At 43.5% G+C, this 27557-nt stretch overlaps 1 protein-coding gene across 1 annotated transcript in view; it reads left to right on the forward strand.

The window, feature by feature from the left end:
* Positions 1 to 27557, forward strand: part of LOC310691029 (dynein axonemal heavy chain 11-like) — a 228191-nt gene that overhangs the window by 10198 nt on the left and 190436 nt on the right. Inside the window, exons 9-20 of the mRNA XM_083470619.1 lie at positions 2308 to 2527; positions 8480 to 8596; positions 9142 to 9228; positions 11390 to 11548; positions 15934 to 16017; positions 17713 to 17871; positions 17971 to 18093; positions 18247 to 18369; positions 22669 to 22893; positions 25282 to 25373; positions 25908 to 26034; positions 26136 to 26285. Of these exons, the coding sequence (XP_083326745.1) occupies positions 2308 to 2527; positions 8480 to 8596; positions 9142 to 9228; positions 11390 to 11548; positions 15934 to 16017; positions 17713 to 17871; positions 17971 to 18093; positions 18247 to 18369; positions 22669 to 22893; positions 25282 to 25373; positions 25908 to 26034; positions 26136 to 26285 (1666 nt within the window). The remainder of the gene's footprint in view (positions 1 to 2307; positions 2528 to 8479; positions 8597 to 9141; positions 9229 to 11389; positions 11549 to 15933; positions 16018 to 17712; positions 17872 to 17970; positions 18094 to 18246; positions 18370 to 22668; positions 22894 to 25281; positions 25374 to 25907; positions 26035 to 26135; positions 26286 to 27557) is intronic.

Below are 27557 nucleotides of genomic sequence, written 5' to 3' on the forward strand. Positions count from 1 at the left end.
ATATATACACACAGACTTCCATATGAGCCAGAACCCCAATTATGTAGTGATGTATGGAAATGAGAGCTGGACCATAAAGAAGGCTGATCATCGAAGAATTGATGCTTTGGAATTATGGTGCTGGAGGAGACTCTTGAGAGTCCCATGGACTGCAAGAAGATCAAACCTATCCATTCTGAAGGAAATCAGCCCTGAGTGCTCACTGGAAGGACAGATCCTGAAGCTGAGGCTCCAATACTTTGGCCACCTCATGAGAAGAGAAGAGTCCCTGGAAAAGACCCTGATGTTGGGAAAGATGGAGGACAGGATGGTTGGACAGTGTTCTCGAAGCTACCAGCATGAGTTTGACCAAACTGTGGGAGGCAGTGGAAGACAGGAGTGCCTGGCGTGCTCTGGTCCATGGGGTCACAAAGAGTCAGACACGACTAAACGCCTAACCAACAACAACCAACTGTTGTGGAAGGCTGCATGTCAGTGGACAGCCCTGTGCGCTGAGCCAATGAACATGCAGATAGAAGCTTCACACTGGGGAACCTCAAGACCAGGAGCCAAAGGTGGCACCTCTAGAGCAGTGTTTCCCAACCTTTTTTGGGCAAAGGCACACTTGTTTCATGAAAAAAATCTTGAGGCACACCACCATTACAGCCCTGTGACGTCAGCGCGCAGCGTCACGCCGGGAGGGACATGAATTGCTAGCAAATTACATAATCACCTCCTTGAGGGCTGGCTCATCTTCTCCGAAGGCAGAACCCCATTAATTAACAGCACAGACTTACACCATAGCCAAGACGAGGGGGGAAAACCTCAGTCATGCACAGTAATGCACATGTGGGGGCTAAATGAGGACGAAGACCGGGCAGAGAGCAGGGTTCAAATCACCCCACCTGGCCAGGACAATCCCTGGGTGCTCCCTTGGGCCACTCGACTGACCCACCTCGCAGGGCTGTTGTTGCGAGGATAACACGGGGAGAACCATGCGCGCCCCCGGGAGCTCCTTGGAGGAGAAAGCGGGCGATGAATGCAATGCATGAAATATATGAGAGGCGACCAGATTTTGCAGGTGAGGGGCCCCCGCCAGCCTCCGCTTCCAACACCCGGCGCAACGACGCCGAAGTTTCCCCCCGGGCTCGGCTCGGGGAGCAGCGCTGCTCCCCCCGGCTCCCCTTCGCCCTCCCGGCTCTCTCTGCCGCCCACTGGGGACCCCCCTCACCTGTCAAGTCCGGAGCGCTGGTGGAAGTTGCATGCATGCATGCAGGGTGCCGCGTTGCCATTGCATTGCACTGCACTCCATGCAACGCCTGCACGCATGCATTGCCTTGCACGCCCGCCAAGGGGCCTCCCCGCAGTCCGATGCGTCCCCTCCGGCGCGGATGCAGCATTGCAAAAATAACCACCCCCCCGACGCAGCCCTACCTGGGGGGCAGCCTCCGCCTCCGCCGCTCCGCCTCCGCGGGGATCCCCGGGCTCCATCCTGCCGCCCGATCTCCGCGGGGGCGCAGGCAGGCTGCGCGGGGTCTGCGCGGAAGAGCCCCTGCCCGCCCGCCCGGCCGCTGCTGCGCTCATTCCATGGCCGGGAGAAGAGCGCTTCAAACAAAACGCCCGGCCTGCCAGGCCACGCTGGGAAACGTAGTTCGCGCACCCCGCACGGGCGCGGAGCCCAAGGGCGAGGGGACTACGGATCCCGGCAGCCCCCGCACCGGGGACGGAGGGGGAGAGGCCGGGTGCAGGGATGGAGGGACGGGTGGGCGAGCGAGTGAGTGAGTGGCAGCCGCCAAGCCTTGTCCGAGAGCCAGGAAGGGCCTCCCCGGAGGAGGAGGAGGAGGAGGGAGGCGCAGAGCAGGAGGGAGGGAGGGAACCCCAGGGGTTATCTAGTGACGGCGCCCCAATCGAAAATTTGACTTAAAAAAAAAAATCTTTCGAATTTTTTAATTTTCCCCGCGGCACACCAGGCAACATCTCGCGGCACACTAGTGTGCCGCGGAACAGTGGTTGGGAAACACTGCTCTAGAGACTCTTTCCAGGCCTATACTCCACACACACCCCATGCCACAGTGTCTCTGCCCAGGCAACACCTCCTGCCAGCCCTGCTCTGTTCCTTCTTTGAGTATTTTTACTTGGCTAGCATGTACTCTAGAGTTGTGATAGTGCTTCTTATTTGCCTGGAGGATGGGGGATGCGTGTGGAGGGGTGTAGAACAGCTGAATGGACGTGTGCACATGGGTCTGGAAAGGTCCTTAAAAGTATGAAGTTCTGTGAAAGCAGCAAACTCAGTACGCATTAGTTGCTGACATCATAACCTTGTTCTAGCATTACAGAATTAGCCAAGTTCATCCATGAAACGGAAAAAGGTTTAGCTAAGAAAGTGAATGAAGGAGATTACGCACTTCTGGTTGAAATAATGGGACACCTCATGGCTATCCGCGACCGACAATCCATTGAGGATATTTTCAAGCCTCTGAAATCGATGGCTGAATTGCTGCGAAGCTATGGGCAACAGCTACCAGAGCAGATTTACACAGAACTTAAGGTAAAAATTCAACTGCTGTTGTATCTGCTGAGTTTCAACAACAACAATTTAGTTATACCCCGCCCATCTGGCTGAGATTCCCCAGCCACTCTGGGCGGCTTCCAATCGAGTGTTAAAAACAATACAGCATTAAAATTAAAAACTTCCCTAAACAGGGCTGCCTTCAGATGTCTTTTAAAGATAAGATAGCTGCTTATTTCCTTCACATCTGAAGGGAGGGTGTTCCACAAGGCGGGCGCCACTACCGAGAAGGCCCTCTGTCTGGTTCCCTGTAACCTGCCTTCTCACAATGAGGGAACCGCCAGAAGGCCCTCGGCGCTGGATCTCAGTGTCCGGGCTAAACGATGGGGGTGGATTATTATTATTATTATTATTATTATTATTATTATTATTATTATTATCAATTAAATTTTTATACCACCCTATACCCCCAGGTCTCAGGGCATTTACAACACAAAACCACAATATAAAACCACAAAATACATAATATTTAGAAACTATAATAAAAATAAGTTTCATAATGTTTGCTGCTTACAGAGGTCTTCTCAACATGTTAGGGCCCAGTGAGATCAGAGGCAAGAAGTGAACATAAGGAGAGCCCTGCCAGATCGGATGAAATGCTCACCTGGTCCTAGCAATCTGTTCTCCCAGTGACCAACTAGATGCCCACAAGCAGAGAATGAACTAAAATAGGCCCCCTCTTTTTCACGATACCTGGTATTCTGAGGCATCCCCCCTCTGATACTCAGAGGTGTAACAAAGCCATGGTCATGACTAAGGGGCTCTAATAGTCACATCTTCCATGAATTTGTCTACTACCCATGTAAGGCCATCCAAGTTGGAAGACCTTCACTGCATCTTTCATTGCGTGAATAAGTGCTTCCTTTTATTCTCCCTGAATCTGCAAACACGCCAGCAGAGGAAGAAGGGAGAGGCAGTGGGGAGCTTGGCGCAGTGAGGATGTGGCGAAAGGAGCATTTGTCTTTGCTGTGCTGATCTCCACGTTGCCTGCCTGCCCTTGGTAACCAACAGCAATGCGTAGCATTCAGAAGCCAGGTATGCAATGCGACCCTGCCTGTGAAGCCCTGCCAATCACTAACATCTAATACTTCTTGTTGTTGTTTAGTGGTTTAGTCGTGTCCGACTCTTCGTGAACCCATGGACCAGAGCACGCCAGGCCCTCCTGTCTTCCACTGCCTCCCGCAGTTTGGTCAAACTCATGTTAGTAGCTTCGAGAACACTGTCCAACCATCCCATTCTCTGTCGTCCCCTTCTCCTTGTGCCCTCCATCTTTCCCAACATCAGGGTCTTTTCCAGGGACTCTTCTCATGAGGTGGCCAAAGTATTGGAGCCTCAGCTTCACGATCTGTCCTTCCAGTGAGCACTTAGGGCTGATTTCCTTAAGAATGGATAGGTTTGATCTTCTTGCAGTCCATGGGACTCTCAAGAGTCTCCTCCAGCACCATAATTCAAAAGCATGAATTCTTCGGTGATCAGCCTTCTTTATGGTCCAGCTCTCACTTCCATACATCACGACTGGGAAAACCATAGCTTTAACTATATGGACCTTTGTTGGCAAGGTAATGTCTTTGCTTTTTAAGATGCTGTCTAGGTTTGTCATTGCTTTTCTCCCAAGAAGCAGGCTTCTCTTAATTTCTTGGCTGCTGTCACCATCTGCAGTGATCATGGAGCCCAAGAAAGTAAAATCTCTCACTGCCTCCATTTCTTCCCCTTCTATTTGCCAGGAGGTGATGGGACCAGTGGCCATGATCTTCGTTTTTTTGATGTTGAGCTTCAGACCATATTTTGCGCTCTCTTCTTTCACCCCCATTAAAAGGTTCTTTAATTCCTCCTCACTTTCTGCCATCAAGGTTGTGTCATCTGCATATCTGAGGTTGTTGATATTTCTTCCGGCAATCTTAATTCCGGCTAGGGATTCATCCAGCCCAGCCTTTCGCTTACATCTAATACTATCTACTGTTATATATAACATTGGCTACTGCCCTATGTTTAGAACCAACTTTAGAAAGCAGCCCTAAGTCGGTTCTGAAACCAGGGCCATCTCACAAGGTGAGTCATTGCTGAAAACACCGGTTCTTATAGGATGCAAAAATTGTCATCCATTCACTAGGCCTGAGAATTTAATATACATAAGCAATCTACTGACAATGAATCCATAAATGAGGGCACAAAGACATTCCTGCCTATAAATTGCACCTTAAAGACAATATTTCCATAGTAAAAAAGCAACAACATGTTTTCAATGAAGTACTTAAAATAAATGAGAATTTAGAACAGAAAAAATAAGCCAATCAAGCTGACACGCTTCCAAGTTTCATACCAAGCATGAAATATTTTCATTTCTTGGGAAATGACACAACGCAAAAAAAGAAGTCCAGCAGATTTATGCATAGAACTAGATATTTATGAAAAGGTGGGCTGAGTAATACTGCAACAGTTTTGGGTTTTTTTTTTTACTAACCTTTCCTTTGGAATTAAAGTTTTAGAACAAAGTTGATGCCAATATCTTATTTGATACAGTGGTACCTCGGGTTAAGAACTGAATTCGTTCTGGAGGGTCCGTTCTTAACCTGAAACTGTTCTTAACCTGAGGTACCACTTTAGTTAATGGGGCTTCCCGTTGCCGCCACGGCGCGATTTTTGTTCTCATCCTGAAGCAAAGTTTTTAACCCGAGGTACTACTTCCGGGTGAACGGAGTCTGTAACCGGAAGCGTCTGTAACCCGAGGTACCACTGTATTTTATTTTTTATTGCTTCTCCTTAACTCCATCTATCTATTTACCCCCTTTTAAAAAAATCTCTCCTAGGGGTTTTACCTGTTTACAGATTTCGTTTCTCAGACTTCTAGTACCTAATACTCCAATTCATCCTTGTTATGACATTCCCAGTATTTCAGCATTTTACCTCTGATTCTAAACCTGTAAGAAGTATGACTCTGCACTCATCCCCACTCCTCTTTATCCCATGATTACTTTCATTTGTACTAGATTCGGGTAGGTAGCCATGTTGGTCTGATGCAGTTGAAACAAATAAAAAATTTAAAAATTGTCCATAGCACCTCAGAGACCAACTAAGTTTGGTCTGGGTATAAGCTTTTATTTTCAAGTGATTTTTTATTATTTTCTTCATATAATCCTTTCCCCAACATTCCTTATTATCACAATATAATCCCTTTGACTCTGCTGAGTCTTGATTTCCCTCCCTCCCTGCAGCTGGTATATACATCACATATATTACTGTCATAACTCTACTATTTTACATTGAAGGTGTTATTCCAGTCCTGCTAGTGTCTTTAAACTTTTGTGGTTCTCCTTTAAATATTCAATGAATTTACTCCAATTGTTGTTGTATCTCTGGTCCTCTTGGTCCTTCCTGTCAATTTGGCAAGTTCCGCAAAATCTGTCATCTTCACCTGCCGCTCCTGGATGATTGGTAAATCTTGTGTTTTCCATTTTGGGGCCAGTAGAGTTCTTGTGGCGGCTGTGGCATACATAAACAAATTCTGATCTTTTATTTTAATCTCTCTTCCCACTAGACCTAGCAAAAATGTCTCTGGCCTTTTGGGAAAAGTGTACTTGAATATTCTTTTTAAGTTCATTGTAAATTAATTCCCAGAATCTCTTCACCTTGTCACAGGACCACCACATATGAAAATAATCCCCATCTACTTCCTTACATTTCTAGCATTTTCTGTCTTTCTTTCTATACATTTTAGCCAATTTTATTGGCGTCATTTTTAGTACATTCTCCTTCAAAGCCATACATCCTGTAAATCTCATGGTCTGGGTATAAGCTTTTGTGTACATGCACACTTCTTCAGATACCCCATATTCAGTTCTGCGGGGACTTGGAAGCATTTTTCCGCCGTCTATGCCTGGGGGAGTACTTTCAACACACACAAGAACAAGACAAAGAAGAACAAACAGCATCTTCACAAAACAACATCTCTCAACCTACTGGGGAACAGCTACCACCCTCCCAACCCACCAATGAACAGAACATTGACACCAACTGCCATAAAAAAAAATGTTACAAAAAAAAGAGACTCCACAATATGGACCCCTCTTGATGGACGCAAGAGTTTGGATTTGATATCCCGCTTTATCACTACCCGAAGGAGTCTCAAAGCGGCTAACATTCTCCTTTCCCTTCCTCCCCCACAACAAACACTCTGTGAGGTGAGTGGGGCTGAGAGACTTCAAGGAAGTGTGACTGGCCCAAGGTCACCCAGCAGCTGCATGTGGAGGAGCGGAGACACGAACCCGGTTCCCCAGATTACGAGACGATTTTTACATCAATTGCTTCTGCCGCAGAAGGTGACTTCTGTTTCAGTGTATCTGAAGAAGTGTGCCTGCACACGAAAGCTTATACCTAGAACAAACTTAGTTGGTGTCTAGGGTGTTACTGGGTAATTTTTTAATTTCTAATTTATTTCCATTTGTACTGTGTTTTCTAGGCATGGGTCTGAGGGGCTTTTCTTTTGTCCTGCTGCTTTCCCCAGGAAAACCCACTTTTTACTGCTGAATCAGAATAAACGTCAATCTGCAGAAAACCCAGTAGATGTTTGCTCCGATTTAGCAGTAAAGCACAGGTTTTCCTGGGGAAAGAGGCGGGACAATAGAAAAACCTCTCAGACCTATGCCTAGAAATGATGGGAGAAATGGGAGTGTGGCTCTTGTTAGTCCTCCTTGATCAGTTGGTTGCTCTTGATACCACTGACCGTGGTATCCTCTTGGTGTGGCTATTAGGAATTTGGGGTACTTTGGTTCTACTCTTGCCTCTAAGGACCATTAGCAGATGTACCATTTTGTGGAGATGTCTTCTCAACCCCATGGCATTTGCATTGTCAGTTCCTTCCATCTTTCCCCGCACATTTATATGAAGCTATTGAGAGATATTATATGGATATTTGGAGCCTGGTGTCACAAATCTGTGAATAACACCTGCTCCATTTTTTCATACAAAGGAAGCACTGCTACATAGGTAAGGGAAACAATTCTCCTTTTCTGATGGCCCGGGTTTAAGAACTGGTTCACTGTTGTTGTATGTGGTTTCTTCTAAATACAGTATCTAAACTTCCAGGTTGGGAAAGAATCAAAGCTCAGTAGCATAGCTTCTGCTTTGGCCTTCCTGAAGGTCTCCTAAGTTGGAGGGAAATCTTCTGAAATGGAGAGCTAGTACAGAAGAGTCCCACTTCAGGCAGTTACCATACACACACACACACACACACACACACACTTATGGATGGTGACTGGAATACCAGCGTGGGTGATGGTGGTGCATTGTTCACCTGTTTGTTTGTTTGTTTGTTTGTTTGTTTGTTTGTTTGTTTATGCCCCAGCCACTCTGGGTGGCTTCCAGCCCAGCATATATAAAACATAGTAAAACATTAAACCTTAAAAAGCAAGATGTATAATTACTCATCTCCCTGAGATCTGATGGGAGGGCATTCCACAGAATGGGTGCCACTACCGAGAAGGCCATAACTTAACAAAAACATCAAATACCTGAAGTGAACTGTAATGCCACTTGGATATTGACTATGTGGGCGACTTATTATATATTCAAATATTCACCGGTAAGAAAGTGTAGGTTCCGCTGTTCTTTAAACAAAAAGCAATACCTGCCATATACTATGTGGCAGGCAATGGAGATGCTGAGTTCATTTTCAGACTGAATATAAATTAAGCTTACTGAGATGCAGACTGCTGAACCTAAATGTTTTTTTAAAAATGCAAAAAATATATTTTATGAATTACTATGAGCAATGAGTCTACAATTGCAGAGGATAATGAGAGTAAAAGGTACAAATGTACCAGGGTAGGAGGAAAAGGAAAGTGAAAATAAGACATGTGTACAACCCTTTGTGAAAGGAAGGTTTGCTGACTTGATGTGCCAACGAACAAACAATATCGGTTTGTGCGTTGTTAGGAATTACCTGAAAAGTGGAAGAATCTTAAAAAGATTGCCTTCACTGTGAAGCATGAAGTGGCTCCTCTACAGTCCAATGAAGTGTCTGTTATCAGAAGAAAATGTGTACTTTTTGAGGTGAGATCAGTTCTGTGCTGTGAACCGGATGATTTTTCGTTTTTTGTTCCGATAACAAGCTGGTGGCAAGCTTCACTGAACTGAGAAATTGTAAACTCTTAGAAAAGGCTGTCTAAAGATAACAATTCAATGTTTCTGGTAATATATTCCGGATGAATCTGATAATTTAAAGCCCACTTCACCTAAAAGTGGGAATGATGCTTGCGTCCTCTTTATCTTCAATTATGTCTAATCTGTTTCTACTTCAAACATGGTGCCTGCCACTGTTGTCAGATCAAATGTAGATTTTAAATGTTTTATGCTTATCCACCGGGAATGTTTTAAATGTATGTGCGATGTGATTTGTGTCAGGGTTGTGCAGGCTGTATTAAATAAAGTTTTAAGCAAATTCAAGGGGACTTAAATGAAATGATTCAGGGTTCATGGGATGGAACGTACTTAATGGATAGCAGCTAAGGAAAAGTTACGGTATCATCTCAATGGATCACCTGCTTAACCTTTCAAGAACTCAACTTTTGTGTTTGTGTGTGTACTATGTCTTTCAGGTTAAACAGCAAGAGTTCAGAAACAGATTTAAAAATGAAGCCATCTTTAGATTTGATGCTGGGAATCCATATGCATGCATGGACAAGGTAATGTTTTTTTCTGGATTAGACACTTCAGTCACACTTAAAAGAAGCTAGAAACTGCTACATTTTTCTGGCATTTTTATTGGCCCTGTTCCTGTGTCATTAACACACAAATATTTGACAGACAAATGTTTTCCTGGCATGGAGAAAAGTAGTGAGCGATGCGTATCTTATCTGATTCTCTGCGTTAGGCTGCTGTCAAAGGCAGCAGGACCAAGTTCTAAGCGGCAACTCTCTATATATCTAAGATATATACAGTGGTACCTCGGGTTAAGTACAGTGGTGCCCCGCAAGACGAATGCCTCGCAAGACAAAAAACTCGCTAGACGAAAGGTTTTTTTGGTTTTGCGTTGCTTCGCTAGACGAATTTCCCTATGGGCTTGCTTCGCAAGACAAAAATGTCTTGCGCTTTTTTCTTAAAGCCACTTGAAGAGGCGCAGTTGCGACGGACCGTGCTTCGCAAGACAAAAAACATCGCAAGACGAAAAGACTCGCGGAATGAATTATTTTCGTCTTGCGAGGCACCACTGTACTTAATTCATTCCGGAGGTCTGTTCTTAACCTTAAACTGTTCTTAACCTGAAGCACCACTTTAGCTAATGGGGCTTCCTGCTGCCGCTGTGCTACCGGAGCCCTATTTCTGTTCTTATCCTGAAGCAAAGTTCTTAACCTGAAGGACTATTTCTGGGTTAGCGGAGTGTGTAACCTGAAGCGTATGTAACCTGAAGCATATGTAACCCGAGGTACCACTGTACGTATGTATGTCTAAGAGAGTTCCAACAACCTGAAGCTAAATATCTTGAACTTTTCCACAACTATCTTGGGTGAGGGACGTAAAATTTTTATGATCCGTTTAAGACTAGCCTCAGTGAAAGGAATTATGATATTTTCCCAGATGTAACTTGGGGTTTTCCATAGTCCCATTTTACTCAGGACTTACTAGAACCTAGCTTAGGAGACCTTACCTCAATCAAGAGGAAAGAAGGAAGTATCAAAATGTTTCTTTTTTCCTTTTTTTAAGACAAAAACCCAAATAGGTGTTCAGAAAGCAGACATTTATTGTAGTATGTTACTTGTGTAACGTTTTGACTAATTGTTTTTTTTACCACAGACAAGAAAATCTCACAATGTTGTATCCATTATCATGTTGCAGCAATTCACTTTGAGCGTGTTGCCTCTGATAAATGGAAATTAAAAAAATGAAATTGATATAAAGTTCTCCTGAGCATTTACAAGCCACATTTCTTTCACTACAATTTAATCTCAAGCAGTTTTTAAAATGTTCCCAATTACAGAGGGGGGTTTCAAGGTCAAAAGGGATGGCATGGTTCAAGAGAAAGGATGGAGAGTCTGTGGTCCAGCAGGTGTCATTGGACTCCAACTCCCATCAGCTAAAGCCAACATGGCCAATAGTCAAGGATGATGGGAGCTGTAGTCCAACAACATCTTCAGGGCCCCAGGTTTCCCATCCTTGTTTAAAAAAGTAACAGTGTTAGCCTCTCTCTCCAAACATAACTGGGAGGAGCTTCAATATTTTCCGAATTGGGCCTTGACCTTGTTGTGTGACCTTGGATGCAACAGTTTAGCACACCCATCAATTATCTTGCATACTTTGATTGACGACAAACAAAACTGACTCCATTTATTTATGTATTAAAGCATTTATAGCTTGCTCTGCATGAGTCCTGATAATCAGGGTGGCGTACAACCAAACTTCTGTGCAAAGGACATTAGAGACCCAGCTCATCAAGATGAATACAAATACTCACAGCAACAGTCACCCACACAAAAAGCAAGTCTAAAACCATTTAAGATTTCTGAACAAATTAATGACTTTTAAGTTGACTTGGCACCAAAACAGTAGCAATGTCAGTGCCTCTTGTAAGAAGAGGGAATTTCACATTGTGCAAACACTCAGATTATTTCCCTGGATAGAATTCCTATGGAAGAATCGCTCTTCTTCAGATCTAGTGTAATCTTTTACTTCTCTAGTATTTACCCCTAAAAAATTAGCAATGTGTTTCCCCAATACTTATCAAAACCAAAGAACATCAGAAGCAGTGTCTTCATTAGAGACATCCATAGATCCAGGTTCTGGTGAACATTGTAAGCAAAAATCTGGTGCTTTTGCTTGATAATATGTTTCAAAATGGTGTCCTTGCAGACTCATAAAGACATTGCAAAACTAGAGACAGAAATGAAACTGCTGCAGGAAACTGCAAAGCTTTTTGAAGTGAGTGTGCCAGAATACAAGCAGCTGAAACAGTGCCGTACTGACGCCATCTTGCTTAAATCAGTCTGGGATATGGTGGTGTTTGTCCAGGTAAGGACTTGCTTTTGCCATTTGCATTAAAGGGATGTTATTTCAGAGAGGACAGAATGAAGTGGTACAAGATTACTTTGTGATTTGGTGGGTCCTGTGTTGATTGTGTCTGTGTCCTGCTGGGTCATGGAAACAGTAACAAGTTTATGGAGATAAGGAATGAAGCAGAATAGTAAAAGGAGATTACTAAGAACCCAAAACTCAAGATGGTATCGTGCATTCAAGCTCATTCGTCCAGCCAGCAATTGAGAAACTAAATCAGCCTCTTGTTAGCTCCTTCACAGGCATACCAGATCACAATCCAAATTCACCTACCCCATCAATGACCATTTATCCCTTTATAATTGTTGGTGTTTTTTGAGTCTGTTGATGAGGCAAGTCTGTTTCCAGACAGTCAATAAGCAATTTGAACACTTCACCCGTTCAGGCTTACTGTGGCTTTGGGCTGATCTGCCTCCCTCCTTCTCTCTGGTGCCCTGATGCTTTCCTTCCTGTCCCCTTGCTTTGCTCAAACAAACTAAAGTTGGTGTCCAAAACAGAAACCGAAAGTCATTTCATACTGTGGTTTCTAACTATGGCTTGCTCAAACCAGGAAGTGGAGAACACTAGAAGGAGAGATGAGCATGTGTCAGAAGTCCACTCACAATCTATGGTTTAGCCATTGCTTCTGAACCTGTTGTGAGCCTGTTTGTTGAAGTTTGTAAAAGTTCTTCCCATGTGCAAAGAACAAAGACTTTCCTTAGATATCACACTTCAAAAATAAGAACAGGGATAGAGCCAATCAGACTTGATAATGGTTCCCCCATCAGGTGGCATATCAAATTTATTAATTAAATAAACAAATTGCTTATTCTCAAGAGAATTTAGAATTGAAATACTTTGTCATTTGTACAACTTGTATACAGTGAGATTACATGAGCACCCCCCACTCAGCTCTCTTAGTCTTAATTCCCCTTGTTTACTGACGCACACCCACCAAACCCGAAAGTCAGTTGCCCTGTTGTTATCTTTTCATTCAGCAGCCTAACAGCCCATGGATAGAAGCTGTTCTTTACCCTGTTGGTGCGACTAATCATGCTTCTATATCTTCTGCCTGAGGGCAGGAGATCAAGAAAGTGCCGGCCAGGGTGTGAATCATCCCTGAGAATTTTCCTCATTCTCCTGAGGCAACATTATTCCGCTATTTCATCCAGCGGATTCAAGGGACAGCCCATAATATATTGTGCTGTATTCACCACCCTCTGTAGGCACTTCCTATCAGTTGATGTCAAACCAACGTACCACACCGTGATGCAGTTTGAAAGGACACTTTCTGTTGTGGACCGGTAGAAGGAGATCATCAAATGTTGATTGACATTGTTCTTTCGCAATACTCTGTGGAGATGGAGTCTCTGTTGGGCTTTCTTAACCACCTGGGTTGTATTGATTTCCAAGTAAGGTCTTCACAGAGATAAGCTCCTAGGAATTTAAAGGAAAAGACTCTCTCCACACAGTCCACCCCGATGCACAGTGGGGATGATGTTGGCACACTTACTGACCCATCCATAGATCAAAACAGATTCATATTTGTGTTTGTTTTCTGTGGGCACACAAAACTGTTTTTTACTGAATCATGTGACTGCTTCATCTAGCCCACTTTTGTCTCTTCCGACATACAGCAGTTCTTAAACAGTCTCAGGTAGCGTGCTTCATCAGCCCTATTGAGTTTGCTTTAATCGAGAGATTTTAGGATTGAATATGGAACCTTCTGCTATTCCCCATCACTACAAAAAAATAAAAATCTAGGGAGGTGTGGAAGTTTGCTACCATAGATCCCAGAAAATGATGACAAAGCTGAAAGCATTGAAATTACTTGTTGTATCCCTCATCTGACAAAATAAAAGAGAATTTCCTGATGGGGATTGTTGTGGTTTGAATGAGCTTGAAATAGGCTCCTCTGATGGGAGAAAAATATGTCCTTGAAAATTAATTCCATTCTATTTCTGCTTTGCGCCATGTGGCAAGTGCATGTATGACAATGCTAAATTATTTATGAACATGTGCCTAAAATGAATAAAACACACAGGAACAATGCTAAGAAAAACCAGATGCTAGAGATGCACATCAATATTCTATTTGATGATCTTCTGTCTCTAATGATCCTAGGATTTCCATTTTGTGTTATTTCCAAGTCTGTTTACATAAAAAAAACAAAAACCCACGAATGGAAATAACGGGTGCTAAACCTGGAAAAAAGAAACTCAGAGAGAATGTTCCTTTCCTTTCCCTATACAACATTCCATATAAATGCATAACCTGAGATGGAAGCAAATGGTTCCTTTCTACAATAGAAAAGTCCTTCCATCAGAGGAAAGGAACCATTTAATTCGGTGCAATGTGTTTCCTTAGTCCGCTGATGGAGTCCATTTTTGCTTTAAAAGGGGGGGGGGGGAGAAAAGAAGCATTAAAAAATGTGTATTGTTTCATCATTTGTCCTTCCATCTTTGGTAATTTTTATTTTATGAGCACATAAGACTATAAGATGCTGAGTCTGACAGTTTCTTAAAGGTAAAGGGACCCCTGACCCTTAGGTCCAGTCATGGACGACTCTGGGGTAGCAGCGCTCATCTCGCTTTACTGGCAGAGGGAACCAGCGTACAGATAATGATCTGAATGAAAACTTGGAAACCCAGACATTTCAATGAGCATGATTACATTTTTTATTTTTTGGCAATTTGTCATTCCTGTCAGTCAATGTAAAAGTGAAAATGATGAAGCTGTTGCTTGAGCAGTCCACCACTACAAGGGCCCAGATGTTCCTGTACAGCTGTGGCTGCTGCTATTTCTATAGAATCAGTTTATAGGGGGTTGTTAAGTTGACAACTGAGTCAAGGAAGGCTTGAGCCAGCGTATCAACTCTACATGCCATCTGTGTAGTCCATGATGAAAAACGAACTAAAAAACAGTTTGTATGAAAGATATAATTTGGCGTTGGCACTAATGTGTTCCTCTGTTCACAAAAATGCAGAAATGTCCACCACATTTCACCTTCATCTTTAGCCCCTTCACCTCAATCAATCTCTACCATTGCCAATGAGTAGACTTTCACTGGGTGCTGTGATTTGCAGAAGGAAAGGGAGATGCGAAAGCCCGCTTTGGTGAAGATTAACTCTGTTCCATTTATGGAAAGAAAGTTTGGGTTGGATCTTAAGATCTCTCTTCTAGGATAACGTAAGGGAGTCATTTAGGGAGGGAGCAGGTAGTTTCAAACCACATACATGTGAGTTTTCAGAGCTCTGGTTAAATATGAAATGTAGTCATAACAAAACTTAAAATATACTGGTTATGTTTTTTGTTTGGTTTTGTTTTACAACTGAGGCTGCACTCCGGAACCCACTCAAGTCCCATCTAAGCCCATAGATGGGGCACGGGTGGCGCTGTGGGATAAACCACAGAGCCTAGGACTTGCCGATCAGAAGGTTGGCGCCTCGCATTCCCGCGACGGGGTGAGCTCCTGTTACTCGGTCCCTGCTCCTGCCAACCTAGCAGTTTGAAATCATGTCAAAGTGCAAGTAGATAAATAGGTACCACTCCGGCGGGAAGGTAAACGGCGTTTCCGTGTGCTGCTCTGGTTCGCCAGAAGCGGCTTAGTCATGCTGGCCACATGACCTGGAAGCTGTACGCCCGCTCCCTCAGCCAAAAAGCGAAATGAGCGCCGTAACCCCAGAGTCGGTCACGACTGGACCTAATGGTCAGGAGTCCCTTTACCTTTACCTTAAGCCCATCTAAGCCCCATTTAAGCCATCTTGACTGGTGAGAAAACACTGCACTGTTAATCTCAGGTATATCTTAAGGCAAACCTTTGAATGTTGCCTCGCTACTGAAACCCGAAATGGCACATTGATCTTAACATTTAATGAACATCAAGGAAACGAACAGACAGAATTTCAACAATTCTTTTTGATTATACATTTTCCTTTTCTTAACCAAGTATGACTGATGACAGCAAGTCGGACAAATGAATTTGGAGTAGGGGAAGAGAGGCTTTCTAGCAAATGATTAAAACATCAACCTCCTCTCTCCAGGTTTTGATGAGAGGGCTTTCTGTTGAACGCAAGAGAATTTCTGTGGGGAAGTAATGCCTTTGGAATATGAATCTTCTGGACAATGTTTTCTCTCCCTTAAAAAGCTAGCAAGATTTTCTAGTGCACAGAATCAAGAATACATGTCTCCTTAGATTAGATTTCAGCCTCAGTAGGTTTCAGATTTTGAAAATCATTTTGTATGCATTGTACATTATACATATTTATACACAGAACCTACAGGTGAGTTTGAAAGCTCTCTTTGCATCCTAAGATGCTGCAAAAAATAAAAGTTATGGGATTCTTCTTTCCTCCTATCTACAGATGAGCATTAAAGACTGGATGAAAACTCCATGGAAACAAATAAATGTTGAACAAATGGATGTGGACCTTAGAAGATTTTCAAAGGTGATAAATACTCCAAATTACTATATTGTATTTACATGCACTGTACTTAACTGAACTGGCAAACCAATCCTTTTCCATACAGTAGAGTATACAGTAACTTTTGGTTCTCAAACTGAAGTGGTGCCCAGTGCCTGAGAAGCACTGCAGAGAAAAGGCATGAGAACTCTCAGCTAGACTTACTTACACTGGTTTAACAGTAATTCCTTCCCCCTCAGAGAACCCCAGGGGCTGACTTCTGTCAAGGCTAGCAAGCTGTAACAGAGAATTCACAAGCACCCCTACCATGCTACGATTTCAACATTTCTTTGCCGGAAGCCAAGAAAGTTGAAAGTGGTTTGTAGAGTTGCTTTATAGGTTTGCAGAGTAGATAATAGCTTTCTTTTCCTTTTGTCTTGAGCTATGGGGTGCTTCCAGACAGGCGTTGATTGTGGGATCAGTGCTCCTCATGCATGCAATGAGCCCACACTCATTTGCTATGTGTGCATCATGCCATTGGCATCAAAATGCTAGCCACCATTCTCCACTCTCTTTGAATCCCAATTTATCCTTTCTAGGGAAAATCTGGTATCATTATTATTATTATTATTATTATTATTATTATTACTATCAACAACAACAACCTCAAATTAAGCCTTGATTGGAAGCCCCTTCTTTGGGATCACTGCATTAAACACTGAGAAGTATTTAAATGGTATACACTTATAAAATTTGCCTGTTAAATGAATTGATCATATTTTATTTTGTCTGATTATCTATCTATCGGACAAAATGTTATCATCTATCTATCTGTCTGTCTGTCATCTATCTATCTATCTATCTATCTATCTATCTATCTATCTATCATCTATCATCTATCTCTATCTATCTATCATCTATCTACCATCTATCTATCATCTATCTATCTATCTATCTATCTATCTATCTATCTATCATCTATCTATCTATGGCTTTGTAAATTAATACATATGGCCTCACACACTGATACAGCTCTTTTACATACAGCCTATGAAGATACAAGTTATGTGTGTGCAAGCTTTGCCCCTGCACAGAACTGTCTCTGCATTTTTGCTGGGTAGAGATTGCAGGACCAACGGCTATGTGCGTTCATTTTGTCTGCATGCAGGCTCTCTGTGGAAAAGCTGGACAATCTGTGAATGATGAGGGGACAGGAGCAATGGACACAATCTCAGCCATAGATGCCTGTCTGGGGGCCAATGCTCTTTGGGCCCTCTCAGTGTTTATTTTTAGGGAGCCAGGGTGCCCCTCATTGTTTGAGGCCAAATGCAGAACTGGATGTGAAGTGATGGCACCTCTGATCTCAACCCCCAATGCACTGAGCACCCCCTGTTTGGTCAATTGAACAAATCTCTAGTAGGAAGCACTGCAGTTGCAAAGGAACTTCATTGTGCAATACATGCCTCCCCAAAGTGTTACATTTGGACGATATCTGGCCTACTGAAAGCTTAATCCAGGCATAGGCAAACTCGGTTCGCCAGATGTTTTCGGACTACAACTCCCATCATCCCTAGCTAACAGTACCAGTGGTAAAGCGATGATGGGAATTGTAGTCTCAAAACATCTGGAGGGCCGAGTTTGCCTATGCCTGGATTAAGCATTTAGTTTCTGAAAGCAACTTTGTGTTTTACATCTGTCTCCCATTGCTTGCTTGCTTTTCACGGTTTCTGTACCACACAGGACATGAAGACTTTGGATAAAGGAATACGTGCTTGGCATGTATACATGGGATTAGAGTCAACAGTTAAGAATTTGTTAACCTCCTTGAGAGCAGTGAATGAACTTCAGAACCCTGCCGTTCGGAAAAGACACTGGCAACAACTTATGGCTGCGACAGGGGTATAGCTTTTTGGCTTCGTACACTGGAGCTGTGTGCACACAAATGCCATGTCTTTTCCTGAGCTGCAAATGACTTTTCTTTTCAATTTCGTTTCCCAGGTCTGCTTTGTCATGAACGAAGACACTACACTAGGGGACCTTTTAGCTCTCCAGCTCCACAGGGTAGAAGATGAAGTGAAACATATTGTGGATAAAGCTGTGAAAGAAATGGCAATAGAAAAAGTAGGCCACAGTTAATGTATTATAAGTAACAGCTGCTTTCGTAGGAAATAGTCAACCGTCCTAATGACACTGAAGTCAGGGGCGTGATGTGCATATAGTGTTAACAGAACCAGGGCTGCACTCGTGGAACCGATCTGTTTTCTTTTTCCATAGGCACTCATGGAAATCAATCAGACATGGGGTGTTATGGATTTCTCCTATGAAGAACATCACAGCACAGGCACGCCATTGTTGAAATCCGATGAAAACCTTATAGAAACACTAGAAGACAACCAGGTGATGGCTTGCTCTGAATGTTTTCTCCAAGGCATTATGTAGCATGCCTGCCAACTATTTAGAGTCATTAATCCAACTCTCTGAGCATTTTGGAGGCCCATGCAGAACTTTGTGTGTGTGGCCTTTTCAATTCTAGCCCTTATTTCCCAGAAGCAGTCGATGTATTGTGTCGAACGCAAAGTACATAACCCGTTATTGTTCCAAACAATAGGCATGAGCAAGAGATCAGTGTTGCAGTGAGCTGCTCCCTCCAGCATCTCAGGGAAGACTTCGAAGTTCTGTGGGTGAACCCACCACATTAGCGTGATTGTAAGTCGCTGGATGGGATCCCGTGAGAGTTCATTTAAACAGAAACAATGCCTTCTAATATTTCCATGCACTTTTTAAGAATACATACAAAACAACGCAAATAGTTTTTTTTATATTAGATATTAAATTGTTTTAACCCACATCACAACCCTCCTGATTTTCCAGAGTTTTTAATTTTTGTCAAGTCAAAACAAATTTTAAAAATGCAGTGGATCTTTATGAATGCATATTATCTGCAAGAGATCATAGTGCTACACTTGGCACCACACATCCTACAGCAGGGGTCAGCAAACTTTTTCAGCAGGGGGCCAGTTCACTGTCCCTCAGACCTTGTGGGGGGCCGGACTATATTTTTTGGGGGGGAATGAACGAATTCCTATGCCCCACAAATAACCCAGAATTGCATTTTAAATAAAAACACACATTCTACTCATGTAAAAACACCAGGCAGGCCCCACAAATAACCCAGAGATGCATTTTAAATAAAAGGGCACATTCTACTCATGTAAAAACACACTGATTCCCGGACCGTCCGCAGGCCAGATTTAGAAGGTGATTGGGCCGGATCCGGCCCCCGGGCCTTAGTTTGCCTACCCATGTCCTACATGAATGATTGGTTCTTGTTCTCTGGTTCTATCGGGTCCACCACACTTTTCAACATCTTTTTGATGGCATTTCTTTTGGGAGGTACTAAACATGAAATTGATCTCTCAGGAGTTTAAAATCTCTTTATATATCCTGCCTTTTCAAAATCTTGAGTCAAATTGAAAAACAATTAAAAAACGCAATGAAACACAATCAAAAGTGCTATTCAGAGGGAGAAGGGGGTAGGGAAAGCTTTTAAAACAAACAAACAAAATATTCTAGTCTAATTGGTACACTTAGACAATCTGTGATGACAACATTTATAGGTAAACAGAAACTGGCAATAATTTGTACACATTCCAGCTTGGTTGGTCTGTACCCAGAACTATTACTTATGCTTCAGGTGTTCGTCCGGCGGCAACTTAGAGGAGGGCTTTCTCTGTGATGTCCCCTGATCTCTGAAATAAACTCTCCGTTCAGATATGGCAGGCACATACTGTGGTGATTTTCCACTGGCTGTGAAAAAAACCAATTTGCTCAAGCTTTCCATTTCTTTTGAATCATTAGAATCAGTGCTTTCCCCCTTAAAAAATGTTTAGAGGTACTCTCATTGTCCTATTCATATTGAAATACTGCCCCTCAACGATTCACAAAATGTTTAGGGGTATGCGTACCCCTGCGTCCCCCCAGAAAATAATGCACTGATTAGAATCAATGGCAGTTCATAGGTACTGCAGGGCTATTAAAAAAGCACAACCACAATGTGTTCTCATTGAACTGATTGATGCAAATTGCATTCTGGACCCGTTCACAAGAATGACTTTTATGAGGCTGTCACTGAGGTAGCTGCAAAAAAAATGATGCCATGGGTTGAGAAAACTGGCAGTAATTAAATGCTGAGTCACTACTTTACTGTGTCAAGTTATTGACAGGTTGACTTCAGTAAACTAAGCACACACTAGTTAAGTGGAGTGCTTGCAAATGCTTCAGGAAAAAAGAAATTCTGATGTTCAGGCATGACTGCTGATGCTTACAAAAAAGAATCCTTAGAAAAAAATATAAGGGGAGACACTTCTCCCCCCCCCCCCAAAAAAAATAACCTAATGAGTGACCATAAAATTCTGGCTGACTTGGGGAAAAGGAATGATAAACCATGTGGGAGGGGAAATAGAATACAGTGGTACCTTAGCTGTCGAACTTAATCCATTCTGGGAGTCCGTTCGACTCCCGAAATGGTTTGAAAACCAAGGGGCGGCTTCTGATTGGCTGCAGGAGCTTCCTGCACTCAATCAGAAGCTGTGGAATCTGTGCTGGACGTTCGACTTCCAAAAAATGTTCACAAACTGGAACTCTCACTTCCGGGTTTGTGGCGTTCGTGAACCAAGCCATTCGACAGTCAAGGTACCACTGTAGAATATTGTGGAGATGGGTATGGCTGACCAGGACACTGAACGGGAATACTTCGCACTACAGTAATGGTTGCAGGTCCCACTTTTCTTCATAATCATAGTAGCTAAAATAAGCATGTAAGTACTGAAGAGCTCAGAGGAGTCCGTCTTTCCTATTATGCCCTCCTGGCACTCAGTTCAGCACCAGAACAGGCTGGAGGGTATGTTGTATAAAAATTCTCTCTCTCTGTCTCCAGGCTCCTGGTCTGTTTATGTGCTGATCTGGACTGTCTGTGTTAGCAGAATGTGCTGGGGATTCTTCTCACTCAACTGCTCATCAGTCTCCCAGTCTGAGCTGATTGAAGTGGTATCGTTGCTGAGGAGTCCCAGGGCGATTGTCTTGGGGGAATCTCAGTGTTTATGCTGAGACCACTTGGATATGGGGTGTTTGGCTGCCATGACTAGCATAGGACTATCCCAATATATCACCAGCCCAAGACAAGAAGCACGTCTAAAGTGGGTTTTTTGCAACTCCTCCTTTGTCATAGTCAGATGACTTCTTGCTGAGTTTTTGACTTGTGTCAGTTTGTTCCTTCTGCAGGGCGAGGGATCTGTTAAGACAGGCCATCCCTACAGAGGCTGGTGGATTCTAAAGAGCTTTGTGAGATTCCTGTGCTGGCATGGTTGTGAAATGTAGGGTGATCTGGGCAATTGTTAATTGTTCCTTGGCGTTTTCCACTGCTAGGCAGAGGCAATACAATTCTTTGGTGCAGGGCAAGTTGAGGACAATGAAAGGAGTTGAGAGGCAACTAGAATACAAGTGGAGGAAAACTCATTTTCAAGCCTTGTTCCACAGCAGTTATGGTGCTGAAGAATCAATTCTTTTCCACTAGCCACCATTGCATCCTCTCAGTATTTCCCAGTGGACCTTTCCTAAGTGGTTTGAGGCCTCTTAAGCTCTGGCCCTTTGGATGGTGTAGCAGAGCCCTCAGTGGCATGTTATGACACACGTAAGAGTCATTTTGAGGGTACAATTGTTTGCATCCACCACAACTTAGATTCCACAGTTGTTGCAGTTCATCTGTGGAGATGGCCATTATGCTGTCTGGTCCCATATTGTTGGATGAATTTCAGTAATTTGGACTCTGGCAGATGGACTTGGGGTTCGGTCATGATCGTGTGACAATGTTTTTGCTTGTCATTCTAGCAGGAAGAGGATGACTTGCAGACTTAGGGAACTGGGCCTAGTTACCCATGGAGGACACTGATTTTCTAAATCCATTTCAGTTGGAGTTCAGGCCTGGTTTTGTCACTAAAACCATCTTGGTTGTCCTCTGGGAAGAGTGGCAAGAGGAATGTAACCCAAATGATGCTCATTGTTTAAATTAGGGATGGGAGGAAATAATGTTTCAATGCAAAATTTCCTGAATCGGTAAGTGAACTGAATCACAACTAACATTCCAAAGGTTCACCTTTCTGAATTTTGTCCTGTAGTTCTCCCACCAGAAAGTGAATATTATCTACAAAACTACAGTTTATTAGCAAAAAATATTTGTGGGTGTGTGTATTATTAGACAAAATTGCGCACAAAATACATACATTGGGAGAAATGCGCATTAAAATCTATTAATTTCCATGTGGACTTCTTAAATGTGGAAATGGGGCAAATAGTAAACTTTGAAAAATGAGAAGCAGAGAGAAAACAAAACTGACAGACTCATTCACTCCTAGTCTTAACCTTGGATGTACGTTGGTCATTTATAACATTAGAAATGTGGTATTAAAATGTGACACCAGAGGGCGCTGTAGAGCAGCGAGCCCTCAACAGAGGAAAATTGCATTGAGATTTATATAATGTCACATTTAATAACATTTTTACAGATCAATGTAGATCCTGCCCTTGTTTATATTTGATATATATTATAGAACCTAGTTAAATCATTTTAAGAGGCAAATAATAAATATAAATTGCAAATTAATAAATACCGTACATGGCTGTATTCAAATATTGTTGCAGGTGCTGCTTCAGAACATCCTGATGAGTAAATATGTGGAATATTTCCTGGTGGAGGTCAGTAGCTGGCAAAAGATCTTAATGGTAGCAGACATGGTAATTTCACTGTGGCTGGAAGTGCAGCAAACCTGGGCTCATCTCCAGAGTATTTTCACCAATTCTGAGGATATACGGAAGCAGCTTTCAGAAGATGCTAAAAGATTTGAGGGGATTGATAAGGATTTCAAGGTATGAACAAACATCTCAATCTTTCCTTCTCCATAAACTATGTGAGAGAGAAAAGAATGAAGACTTATCTCAAATTCAAACCTTAAAGTCCTCGCAGTTGGTTTGTTCTGCAGTTTGTAATTCATCTCTTCTGGCATGCACATATACTTTAGTCCAATTAAGCTCTAATTAACAGGGGAACCTCTGCTTCTTAATGGTGGTGTAGGAGGGTATTCGCCAGGCAAAGTGCTTTTGCACTCAGCGCCTCCCTGGCCCCCGCATTCCATGTCAGAGCGAGAACCAGGTAATGAGACAGACTGCGAGTGAAGCCTGTTCTGCCCCCCTCCCCGGGGGAATTTGCAATAATGATTTACCCTCTATCATCCTTGTTTTTCCATCGCCTACACTCTCCCGCTGCTATGGGGGCTGCCGCCATTAAGGCAGACCGGAACCAGAAGCCTGCAATTCTTATCTCCCTTAAACTCTATAGCTGCTGAATTTTTAGAGGCTATTGAATTGTCACTCATCTGGTCACATTTGGTCATCAAGAGTCACTTTCAAGCAGTTGTGCAGAAATACTTTTGTATAATGGACAGAACTAGCTTTTGTTTCAAGTTTTTAATGTGACACGTTTCTTACATAGATACAAATTCCAAGGGGTAGTCATGTTGATCTGGTGACAGCTTAAAGACCGTCTTCAAAGCTGTGTTACTATTATAATAATAAACTACTGTATAATGAAGTTGAATGCTGAATATGCATCTCTTTACCCTGGCCTCTCTGGGACGCGGGTGGCGCTGTAGGTTAAACCACAGAGCCTAGGACTTGCCGATCAGAAGATCGGCGGTTCGAATCCCCGCGACGGGGTGAGCTCCCGTTGCTCGGTCCCTGCTCCTGCCAACCTAGCAGTTCAAAAGCACGTCAAAGTTCAAGTAGATAAATAGGCACCGCTCCGGCGGGAAGGTAAACGGCATTTCCGTGCACTGCTCTGGTTCGCCAGAAGCAGCTTAGTCATACTGGCCACATGGCCTGGAAGCTGTACGCCGGCTCCCTCAGCCATTAAAGCGAGATGAGCGCCGCAACCCCAGAATCGGTCACGACTGGACCTAATGGTCAGGGGTCCCTTTACCTTTACCTTTACCCTGGCCTCTCACACTTGAGATGTGTGTGTTTTGTACCCACTCTAGTCCTATGATGGTAATTTGTTTTAATTACTTTAAAATTCTGAATTATTATTATTATTTTTTGCATCCCACCTTGGAACCAATTACTACTACTACTATTACTAAATCAAATCAAATACCTTTATTGGCATCACTTACTACTACTATTATTCAACCTCTTTGCCCAGATCCTTTCTCACAATTAACCACATAAAGCAGGTGTCAGAGCTGCCCGAGGTCCCAGCTCACAAAGGACCAACGCCGGTTCGTTGTTATATACAAAAGTCTTTATTGAAGTTCAGTTTCGCTTTCACAGCCGCAGCGCGCAGCTCTACGTCTGAAACTCTAGACCGCTGAAGCTCCGTCTGAATCTCCTCCCCCCAGACACCAGTTTAAGACTCTGGCCTTGCTCCACCTCTTCCTTTGCTTTTTCCTCCTCTGGTTCTGCCTGTCCGCTGGGGTCTTGCCCTTCCTAGACTCTTCTGACGCTGAGTCCCCTGAGTCTACCCCCTGCCTCTGGCGGGCTTTAGGACCTGGTTCCCAATCCGGGTTTTCTGCTGTCCCACACGCCTGTACATTCGAACTTGGTGCACGCGCCCAGCCGGCAACCTTCCTCCTGACCATTACACTGCTCCTGTCACTGCTTCCCCCTTCGGGGGGGCTAGCTGGACCTGACCTCCCCTCCGTTCCCCCACTCTCCGATAGAGACGTGGTCAGCCCTGACTCATCTTCTCTCCCTGCTGGAGGAGACGCTGGCCCTGACACATGGGACTCTTCCCCCCCACTACGCTCTGGTCCTGATCTCCCGCTGCTGCTTTGGGAGTCCCCGCTTGCCCCTTGTTTCTGGTGTGTCCCCCCTGGGACCCCCCTTGCCCTGACCATCGGCGCCTCCTTCTGGTAATCTTCCGATTCGCTGGAGAAGCTCATGGAATCTCTCGGGTCACTGTCATACTCCCCTACGCTGCCCTCAGATTCTTCCCCTTCGCTCTCCATTTCCTCCCTCCCCTGTGCCTCTGTTCCTGAGCCCCTGACATCCGGTAATTCTAACAGACATATTTTTTCAGACTAAATATGACTTAGCCAGATTGTCTTAAATTCACATTCATGGCTGAGCAGAGATTTTTACCCTCTCCCCTATGCAAATGCAACACTTGAAATGCCCTGTTGACTCTCAAAAAGAAGCTCCATCCCACTTTGAAATATTATTTTCATTTCCTTCTGCTTTTCCTCCCTCTTGGTTGTTCAGGAACTTATGGCTGAGGTGGTGAAGGCAAAAAAAGTCATAGAAGTAACAAACCAGATGGGATTACTTGGAAAACTGGAAGTTCTTCAACAAAGGTTTGACTTAAATGGATCTAAGGCTTACTTATGGAAGTATACATCTGAACAGGGTTCTAAAAGCCCTTTTTCTGGGAAGGAGGGGAGAATATTTGTTGCTATAATTGAAAATCAAAACCCTTGCTGATCTACTGCAAACCACTCAGTGATCTGCCAGCAATTTATCTTCTGCAAGATAGATTATGGGTACAGTCATACCTCGGGTTGAAGTAGCTTCAAGTTAAGTATTTTGGGTTGCGCTCCGCTGCAACCCGGAAGTAATGGAGCGTGTTACTTTCGGGTTTTGCCGCTCGCGCATGAACAGATGCTCAAAATGACGTCACGCACATGCACAGAAGCAGCGAAACGTGACCCGCAGACGTGCAGTCGCATCTTATGTTTACTTCAGGATGCGAATGGGGCTCTGGAACAGATCCCGTTCGCATCCAGAGGTACCACTGTATTTGACTCCAGTGACTACCTCACTGGCAATTCTAATTTATGTTAGAAATCATTTTCTTTCTTTCTTTTACATTTGTGGACTTCGTTTTTCAGGCTCACACTTTGTGAGAAATCCTTAGCAGATTACTTAGATGCCAAGAGACTCACCTTTCCAAGATTCTATTTTGTCTCTGCAGTGGATTTGTTAGAAATCATCTCTAAAGGAACGCATCCCAAGCAGGTATTTTTCTTTTTCTCCCACTGACATTGTTTGCTTTTCTAATTCTTGATGGCAGCAAACTGAAGCCATAACATTATTAACTTTGTAACCCTGGTCAACAGATTACAAGGCACTTGGTGAAGCTCTTTGACAATGTGGCCGACCTTAAATTTGAAGAGGACACAAACACTGAAATACAAATGGCCATAGGGATGTACAGCAGAGAAGGAGAGTTTGTGGTCTTCTCGGAGCCCTGTTTCTGCAAGGGGCAGGTAAATCCAGAGGCAGAGAGCAAGCCAGGAGAAGGGTATCATATGTGGATCTGGAGCTGAGAACAATTAGCTTAGCAAAGTGCACAGCAAGTCAGTGCACATCAAGTATTTTATTTTGTTTTGTTTTGTTTTGTTTATGTATTTTATTTTATTTTTAAAATAAAATAAAATAAAAGGAAGGTCAGAAGCACTTGGGAAGCATAGCCAATATGTTTTTAATACATGGTTGGAAGAAAAATTCGTAAGGAAAGATAATAAGAATATATAGATGATTTGAGAAGGTTGTAGAATGCAAATATTATTGTAAATTGTATAATGTGGAGGAAATCGAGTGGGGGCAGAGGGAAGTGGGAGGAAGGAGAAAAGAATAATATGATAGATTGAGGAAATAGAAATGTAAATGTATGGGGGGATGGGGAGGAAATGGTGTTGGCTTTGGTACATCGGTATTGTAAAGTAATATGTGAAAACCAATTAAAATACATATATATGTTTTTAATACAGTGGTACCTCGGGTTACAGATGCTTCAGGTTACAGACTCTGCTAACGCAGAAACAGTACCTTGGGTTAAGAACTTTGCTTCAGGATGAGAACAGAAATCGCATGGCAGCAGTGGGAGGCCCCATTAGCTAAAGTGGTGCTTCAGGTTAAGAACAGTTTCAGGTTAAGAACGGACCTCCGGAACGAATTAAGTACTTAACCCGAGGTACCGCTGTACTGTGTTGATCAGTCTGCCAGCAGCCTCTTCCTGCATCTCTTTAAGGGCTTTTGGAAGTCTAGGTCCAAGGAAAGCAGGGGAACTTGCAATCTCACTCAGCCTTTGGCATTCCAAAAAACAGGACCTTGTGTGAAAGGTCATTGATAGGCACCACCTAAAAGCACAGAGTCCTAGAACCTCAGAATTGGAGAGGAGCTCCCCCTATTGTCAAGCAAAGGGGGAGTGAATGGGGGGGGCATGCAAGAATTACTGAGGCTAAGGATATATCTGAATGAATGATTTCCCTTCTATTCCTTTGGCTGTGTACGTTGTATGAAAAAGGCACAAAACATAGCTGTCAACCGTCCCTTATTTGGAGGGAAACTCCCTTATCCCAGCGTCGTTTCCCACTTCTGTCCCTGATTGATGATGTCCCATAAATTTCCCGGGTTTCAAAGGAAGCAGCTCCTCTCCCTCCCTCCCTCCCTACCGGCCAGGGAGGAGGGAGACTCCAACTGTGTTGCTTGGCTGCGTTGCTCACCCAATAAGGAGTCTAAGAACGACTGGGGGGTGG

The sequence above is a fragment of the Podarcis liolepis genome (assembly GCF_965112155.1).
Source record: "Podarcis liolepis genome assembly, chromosome: 1".
Classification (NCBI taxonomy): domain Eukaryota; kingdom Metazoa; phylum Chordata; class Lepidosauria; order Squamata; family Lacertidae; genus Podarcis; species Podarcis liolepis.